At 41.2% G+C, this 9,223-nt stretch overlaps 1 protein-coding gene across 1 annotated transcript in view; it reads right to left on the bottom strand.

Annotated features, from left to right (window-relative positions):
* Positions 1-1,653: 1,653 nt before the first annotated feature.
* BTBD2 (BTB domain containing 2) overlaps positions 1,654-9,223 on the bottom strand; it is a 101,095-nt gene continuing 93,525 nt past the window's right edge. Inside the window, exons 8-9 of the mRNA XM_077272254.1 lie at positions 6,268-6,414; positions 1,654-2,117 (exon numbers count right to left, since the gene is read on the bottom strand). Of these exons, the coding sequence (XP_077128369.1) occupies positions 1,956-2,117; positions 6,268-6,414 (309 nt within the window). The 3' untranslated portion in view covers positions 1,654-1,955. The remainder of the gene's footprint in view (positions 2,118-6,267; positions 6,415-9,223) is intronic.

Raw genomic sequence — 9,223 nt, 5'->3', positions numbered from 1 at the left:
CCTTTAGAGGTGCAGTTTTTAGAATGGTGTCACTTTTTGGCATTTTGTCATACAAACCTCTCTTGGGAAAAAATAAGAAATCGCTGGTCAACTTTTAACCCTTATAACTTCCTAACAACAACAAAAAAATTATGTTTCAAAAATTGTGCTGATGTAAAGTAGACAAGTAGGAAATGTTATTTATTAAGAATGTTGTATGTCATGACTGTGTCTAAGGGCATAAAAATAAAAAGTTTGGAAACTGCTGAATTTGAGACAAATTTCAGTTTTTTTCTCTAATAAATGCAAGTCTTATCGTAGAAATGTTACCAGTATCATGAAGTACAACAGGTCGAGAAAAATACAAAAACAGTCTCAGAATCAGTGGGATCCGTTGAAGCGTTCCATAGTTATTACCTTATAAAGTGACAGTGGTCCGAATTGTAAAATTTGGCCTGGACATAAATGTGAAAACAGCCTCAATGATGAAAGGGGTTCTCTGGCGAACAAACGTTAATTTTAATCAATAGATCTACAGATCTGCATATGTCCCTGTGGGGAATGTAGACTTCATCCAGAGATGACTCCAAAAGTTAGGTCAATTTGCTGGACATTGCATCATCATTAGAATGCAAAAACTTGAGAATAGCTATAAGTGTGTCCGCGACATAGCCACGCAGCAAATTGAAAGGTTATACAAGATATATAAAATATCTAAACTCCAACATTGCAGAATTTGTGGCTTACACAGTATTCCTATTTAAAAAACAAGGACCCAGAATTTGACTATTTCCACCAAATCTACGAAGGGTCCAATTAGTGAATAATGAAATACAGTTTTGGAAAATAAATTTGGGTACAACACTGCTGATTCAAATAAAATTTCAAGAAATGTTTAAACACAAAAACATAAAATCTTGAATAAAAAATTGAGAAGAGTTGCTGATCAGCGAGGTGCGTCACCAATCAGTGCTCAGCAACTGCAAAACACGCACACAGATTTTGCAAAAATAAAAAAACAAAAAAACAAAACAGAAAAAAAAGGTATTTGCCAAAAATTGAGCAGAAAACCTGATCAGTGATTATATGATCAAACATAGTAGATTAGTTTAATTTCTGCTAACATTTAAAAGGTGATATCCGGGACTTTATGGAAAAATAAAAAATGTGCCTAAGTGCTAACAGGCAGGTAATTGCAGTTGATCTGCATGTTGTGCACAGCACCAGTCTTCCCGAGGAGAGAGTGGTCACATAACAATCCAGCCAGGGATTCAGCTGCCTCTACTGATGCAACGGAGTGTGACTTCCGATGTCATTCTGTGACAGCGGGTTCCCCTCAGTTAGGGAGCGGGGATCCCTGTCAATCAAAATGTTGAAAGTCCCATCCCGTTAAAGCAAAGCAAAAAAGAAGCCTCCTCCTCCTTGACATCAGCAGAGGCTTCAGAATCCCTGGAAGAACCAGTCTCTGACAGCTCTGTACTGGGGAAGAACGGCACAACAGGCTGTTAGTGCTTATATGTACAAGTTTTTTTTTATTTTTTAAATTCACAGATACCCCTGTAACAGGATTGTTTTTCTTTTAATCTAAGTAGCTGAGCATTAATTATTTTACACTGCCTCGAAGTACTTCAAATCTAATTCATACCATTCACGCAAAGGCTGCAGCATTACTACTTACATAGAAGATAATTTATTTAAGTGGCACAGAAAGACAAAGTTCATATTTTGGCATTTACTATGTCTCCAAAAGGAGATATGGGTGAATGGTGATGTTAAGTAGCCATGCCAAGTGCTGAAGACTTGCTAATTGTGGGAAAAAATGTCAGTAGGCGCGGTCTACATAGGTCCGATAATGTCATTCACACTATCCCAACTGAAAACATTGTCCTATGCTAGGCACACAAGTCTTTGAAATGAATCCTTTGGATATAAAATGTGACGTAGCCACTGTCTTATATCATCTGAGTAGAAGTGGCTTATGTGTAGAAAATAATCTCCGGGATCTGTCCATCCTCAACTGAAGTCCCATTGTTATTACCAGCCGCATAACAGAATGTAAAGCACGTCTTTGCACCAGTAGTTGGAGATTCATGGATAACTTTGCGTAGGCCTTTTGTACCGTAGTGCGAGTCCGGGCCCTAAAAAAATTTTTTTGAAAAAGGTTATTAATACAAATCCAGGTGCAGTTTTTCAATTTCATGCGTGTTATGAAAATAAGGCAATACTAGCGGAAGTGTGAAATGAATCACACTAAGGCTGTGTGCACACGTTGCAAATTTGGGTGCAGAATTTTCTGCACAAAATCTGCATCTCCTGGCAGAATCCGCAGCTGCGTTTTTTGCGCGGTTTTGATGCAGTTTTTACCACTGCGGATTTCCATTAATGGAGGGGTGCAGAAATGCACAAAAGAAGTGACATGCACTTCTTTGAAATCTGCAGCGTTTCTGCGTGGATTTTTCTGCACCATATGCACAGTTTTGTTTTTTTTTTACATTGATTTACATTGTACTGTAAATCACAGTGCAGATCTGCAGCAGAAAAAACCGCTGCAGATCTGCACTAAATCTGCATCGTGTGCACACAGCCTAATACAGTACCCCAATCTAATAAAACTTAACTTTTAATCACGTATAATAAAAATGGACAAACTAAAATGACACAAAGTACACATGTGCATAAAGTGCAAATCTTACTTTCTGTAATGAAAATACCACGCGCATTTGGAATTTACTTACGGGTCATGCCATGTCAAGAGATCCAAATCTGAATTATTATTTTTTTTTTACCGGACATCTTACTTTGGTGTTTTGTTTTTTTTTTAAGTGCTACTTTAGTGAATTAAAAATAAGTTTTGAACTTTTATCTTCGTTTTTTTTTTTTTTTTTTTTAACTAAATTTCTAAAGTTTTGAAAAAGCCTGAATTTTGGGCAGGTATGTCTATCTTAATTCTCTTTTTTTTTTTTTTTTTTTTAAAAAGAGATGGGAGAGGCTCCATTTTGTTTACAATTGTACAGACTCTGATTTGATATGTCACATGACTTGATATTTTGTTTTTAAGGAGTCAAAATCTAAATTTTGATGGGCTATTTTCGGAAAACTACGTTGGAAATTTTCCATAAAAATGCACGTGTGTTACTTGTGTTGGTTACATTTGTTCAGGAATTCAAGTTGGGATCTCTGTAGGATCATATTTTGAAGAGTGATATTCCAAATACAGTCTCATACTAATCATGTGTTAAATACTAAATTAAAAGAATAACATTTATTATTACATCACTAGACATGTCCTTATTTAAGTTTGTAAAAAGAATAGTACAGTAGTAAAGTCATCAAGCTATAAAAAAAACAAAAAAAACAAACAGATATGCGCTAGCAAACAGTCTTTTTTTAAACTGAGCTTTTACCATCAATTTGTCCCTTCTACAGGGTGAAATGTAATTCTTGTCCACAAATCTCTTACCAACACTCACTTGGCTTCACCCAAGTGAATATCTAATTTTTGTTTACTTTTAGGCTGTGTGCACACGTTAGTTTTTATAGCGAAAAAAGCAAAAAATCCTGCTTAAAAACGCATACATATGCATCCCATCATTCATAATGCATTCCGCAATTTTTGTGCATATGTTGCGTTTTTTTTTCCATGAAAAAAACGCATCGCAGTAAAAAACGCAGCATGTTCATTAATTTTGAGGATTTTTCACGTTTTTACCGCTATTTAATTGCATTGGGAAAGCTCCGGAAAAAAACGCATGCGTATTTCCTGCAGAAAAAGTCCGGTTTTGTTCAGGAAAATTCTGCAGAAAATCCTGACGTGTGCACATAGCCTTAAAATGTTTGGTTTTCTCAGATACACAAAGGACACGTATGGACCAGCCTTCATTGCCATAATCTTTGGAGAGTACATTAACCACCAGTGCCGATCATATCACAGGTCACATAACCAGTTCTGTTTATCCATTGCCAATCTTGTGCCACCTTCCATCACTTCATGGAAGTAAAGTGTGGTATTGCTGAGTCCCTGTGATGGGTTCTGCTCCTGTAACCGATATTTTAACCCCTTTCTGACATCAGACGTAATAATCCGTCCATTTGATCTGGGCCTATTTGACCATGGACAATTACGTCTGCACAATTGCCCGCACACACAGGTGGTGTGTGGGATATCGCTGATGCATCATAGATGACAATACAGTTGAAAGCAATAATGGAGGAGAGAGCGTCATCTGACGCTCCCTCTCCCTCTGACACAGCAGGTGCATCACCAGTGACGACATCGTGCACCATGCTGTGTGTGCCAGGCAGACGGCAGTGCAGCTGGTGGTACTGGTTAATATTCTGGGATTGGGGGGGGGGGGGGGGAGGAGTATATTCCATGTGGGGCTGCATTATATTCTTTGGGGGGGGGGGGGGAGGCAGCATTATACCCTATGAGGAAGCTACATTATATTCTGTGTGGGGGGGAGGGAGGCTGCATTATACCTTATGAGGGGGCTACATTATATCCTATGAGGGGGCTACATTATACCTTATGAGGGGGCTACATTATATCCTATGAGGGGGCTACATTATATTCTGTGGGGGGGGCTACATTATACCTTATGAGGGGGCTACATTATATTCTATGGAGGGCTGCATTATACCCTATGAGGGAACTACATTATATTCTATGAGGGGGCTACCCCTGCTACACAATTAAGATGTGTACTACCTTATATTATACCCTGATATTAGAGTGCTTTACTGCACAATTGGTGGTCTTGTATTATTATTATTAGTGCAGAGCTGACAGTTTCTACAGCTTGGGGATGCTGCTGCATCTCCATGCTGTAGAAGCGATCAGCCTGCAAAAAATTATTGTCCCATATTGGGACAAAGTAAAAAAGAGTAAAAAAAGGTTTTTAAATTGGAAAAAAATCTTACAATCTCGATTTTTTTTTGGATTTTTTTTTATCTACAAAAATATTTGAATGAAAAAAGAAAAAATAAACGAACAAAAGAAACAATAGAAAAGTACATATATTTGTTACCGCCTAGACCTATAAAACTGTCCCACTAGTTAACCCTTTTAGTGAACACCAAATAAAAAATAAATAAAAAACAAGGCAAAAAACAATGCTTTATCATCATACCTCCGAACAAAGCGGAATAAAACACAATCAAAAAGTAAGATAGAAATAAACATGGTACCGCTGAAAACTTCATCTTGTCCCGCAAAAAACAAGCCATACAGCTCCATCAGCAAAAAAATAAAAAAAAAGTTATAGTTTATTGTGTAAAAGCGCCAAAACATAAGAAAACTATATAAATGCGTTTATTTGTAAAAAAAATTATCAAGTCATATCAGAGAAATGTTACCACTATCAAAGTACAATATGCCACGAGAAAATCTAAGAATCACTGGCATCCGTTGAAGCGTTCCAGAGTTATTACCTCCAAGTGACAGTGGTCAGAACTGTAAAAATTTGTCTGGTCAGGAAGGCGAAAACGAGCTTCGCGGTGAAGGGGTTAAAGAAGGATAGACGTCGATGACAAACATAAAAATATAGTTTTGCCCCTACAAGAGTCACTAGTGTGGCCACACTTCGAATATTGTGCACGGTTTTGGTGTCCAGTGTATAAGGAGGACATAGCTGAACTAGAGCGGGTGCAGGGAAGAGCAACTGAGGCTATGGGTGATCTGTAATACCAAAACTGGTTATCATTAGTGATGAGCGAATATACTCGTTACTCGAGATTTCTCGAGCATGCTCGGGGGCCCTCTGAGTATTTTTTAGTGCTCGGAGATGTAGTTTTTCTTGCCGCAGCTGAATGATTTACATCTGTTAGCCAGCATAAGTACATGTGGGGGTTGCCTGGTTGCTAGGGTATCCCCATATGTACTTATGCTGGCTAACAGATGTAAATCATTCTGCTGCGGCAAGAAAAACTAAATCTCAGAGGACTAAAAAATACTCGGAGGACCCCCGAGCATGCTCGAGAAATCTCGAGTAACGAGTATAATCGCTCATCACTAGCTATCATATCTGGGGTTATTCGGTTTTGGAGAAACAAAAGGGTGATCTTCTTACAATGTGTAAGTATATACATAATGACAATATAGATGAATTGGGGTCTAATACTTTTGTGGCTATAACGGCTTTTCCTTAGCTTCTATGGCCCATTTAACAGAATATATTCCCCAAAAATTTGGATTTAATTTAGACATTTAAAAAAACAAAACAAAACCTTACAAATATAACACTATCAATTAGAAAAACAACAAAACAGAATCATTTGGTTATGCAATACCTTTAGTGTCGCACATGCAGTGTAGTTGACATTAGGTAGGATTTCCACTGGTTCTTTAAACATCACCCTAAATGTACTTGAAGAACCATCACAACTGAATCCTGTGTCATTCTGCCCAAGAACTGTATTGCTATCTGTGTGAATAATCTACAAAAAAGGAGAAGAAGGAATAAAAAATACTTACATAATTATGATTTAAACAAGGCAGAATAGTTTTGCTCCACGTGGATTCAGGATTGTATAGTAGCATGTGCTAGATTTTAAGACAGATTTGCACGTTTCATGTGCTCCAAGTATATACGTAGAGTAATAGAATGACAGACTGCATGTTCTGAAATAATGCAATTAGCATTTTAACTTTGTAGAAGTTTTGAGGTTCTTCATCAGCAGACCTCTATTGCAAACTATATTTCTACCACCTAATGTCTCAATGCCATGCTTTGGATCTACCCTACATGATAGCAGGACGATCAACATGGACCTCTTATTTCAAATATTTTTCCCTTACTGCATTAGAGGAAATCTGTCAGCAGGTTTTTGCCATTTAATCTGATTGCATCATGATGTATGGGAACAGAGCCTGATTGCTGGTATTGGACAGTTCCTCAGCAGCCAGCTTGCTGTAGTTTCAAGCAGCATATCAGTGGTGTGGGTGGGATTCCACAAACATTCTGACCACTTCTACATCTACAACAGAGATTCTATCCAAATCACACCATGCAGTCCAGTAGGTGATAAATCTCTGAAATCAGGGTATCTGCCACTACATCAACCTGTTCTCAGATTACAAGCAAAAACATGCTCACAGATTCCTTTTAAATGCTAATCAGCATCATGTTAGAAAGAACTTAAAAACCTTGCAGGAAATGTTAGAAAAGAGACACCTGAGAGTTCAGGCAGCATACACACTGCATCAAGTGGCTTCAGCTGAAACTAGGAGAGGGGAGACACCGGAGGGTTCAGGCAGCATACACACTGCATCAAGTGGCTTCAGCTGAAACTAGGAGAGGGGAGACACCCGAGGATTCAGGCAGCATACACACTGCATCAAGTGGCTTCAGCTGAAACTAGGAGAGGGGAGACACCCGAGGGTTCAGGCAGCATACACACTGCATCAAGTGGCTTCAGCTGAAACTAGGAGAGGGGAGACACCCGAGGGTTCAGGCAGCATACACACTGCATCAAGTGGCTTCAGCTGAAACTAGGAGAGGGGAGACACCCGAGGGTTCAGGCAGCATACACACTGCATCAAGTGGCTTCAGCTGAAACTAGGAGATGGGAGACACCTGAGAGTTCAGGCAGCATACACACTGCATCAAGTGGCTTCAGCTGAAACTAGGAGAGGGGAGACACCCGAGGGTTCAGGCAGCATACACACTGCATCAAGTGGCTTCAGCTGAAACTAGGAGAGGGGAGACACCCGAGGGTTCAGGCAGCATACACACTGCATCAAGTGGCTTCAGCTGAAACTAGGAGAGGGGAGACACCCGAGGGTTCAGGCAGCATACACACTGCATCAAGTGGCTTCAGCTGAAACTAGGAGAGGGGAGACACCCGAGGGTTCAGGCAGCATACACACTGCATCAAGTGGCTTCAGCTGAAACTAGGAGAGGGGAGACACCCGAGGGTTCAGGCAGCATACACACTGCATCAAGTGGCTTCAGCTGAAACTAGGAGAGGGGAGACACCTGAGAGTTCAGGCAGCATACACACTGCATCAAGTGGCTTCAGCTGAAACTAGGAGAGGGGAGACACCCGAGTGTTCAGGCAGCATACACACTGCATCAAGTGGCTTCAGCTGAAACTAGGAGAGGGGAGACACCCGAGGGTTCAGGCAGCATACACACTGCATCAAGTGGCTTCAGCTGAAACTAGGAGAGGGGAGACACCCGAGGGTTCAGGCAGCATACACACTGCATCAAGTGGCTTCAGCTGAAACTAGGAGAGGGGAGACACCCGAGGGTTCAGGCAGCATACACACTGCATCAAGTGGCTTCAGCTGAAAATAGGAGATGGGAGACACCTGAGGGTTCAGGCAGCATACACACTGCATCAAGTGGCTTCAGCTGAAACTAGGAGATGGGAGACACCTGAGAGTTCAGGCAGCATACACACTGCATCAGGTTACTTCAGCTGAAACTAGGAGATGGGAGACACCTGAGAGTTCAGGCAGCATACACACTGCATCAGGTTACTTCAGCTGAAACTAGGAGATGGGAGACACCTGAGAGTTCAGGCAGCATACACACTGCATCAAGTGGCTTCAGCTGAAACTAGGAGATGGGAGACACCTGAGGGTTCAGGCAGCATACACACTGCATCAGGTTACTTCAGCTGAAACTAGGAGATGGGAGACACCTGAGAGTTCAGGCAGCATACACACTGCATCAAGTGGCTTCAGCTGAAACTAGGAGATGGGAGACACCTGAGAGTTCAGGCAGCATACACACTGCATCAGGTTACTTCAGCTGAAACTAGGAGATGGGAGACACCTGAGAGTTCAGGCAGCATGCACACTGCATCAAGTGGCTTCAGCTGAAACTAGGAGAGGGGAGACACCCGAGGGTTCAGGCAGCATACACACTGCATCAAGTGGCTTCAGCTGAAACTAGGAGAGGGGAGACACCTGAGAGTTCTGGCAGCATGCACACTGCATCAAGTGGCTTCGGCTGAAACTAGGAGAGGGGAGACACCCGAGGGTTCAGGCAGCATACACACTGCATCAAGTGGCTTCAGCTGAAACTAGGAGATGGGAGACACCTGAGAGTTCAGGCAGCATACACACTGCATCAGGTTACTTCAGCTGAAACTAGGAGATGGGAGACACCCGAGGGTTAAGGCAGCATGCACACTGCATCAAGTGGCTTCAGCTGAAACTAGGAGAGGGGAGACACCCGAGGGTTCAGGCAGCATACACACTGCATCAAGTGGCTTCAGCTGAAACTAGGAGAGGGGA

The sequence above is a fragment of the Ranitomeya variabilis genome, chromosome 1 (assembly GCF_051348905.1).
Source record: "Ranitomeya variabilis isolate aRanVar5 chromosome 1, aRanVar5.hap1, whole genome shotgun sequence".
Classification (NCBI taxonomy): domain Eukaryota; kingdom Metazoa; phylum Chordata; class Amphibia; order Anura; family Dendrobatidae; genus Ranitomeya; species Ranitomeya variabilis.
Note: the sequence above shows the minus strand (reverse complement) of the source record. Positions and strands in the feature narration are given on the sequence as shown.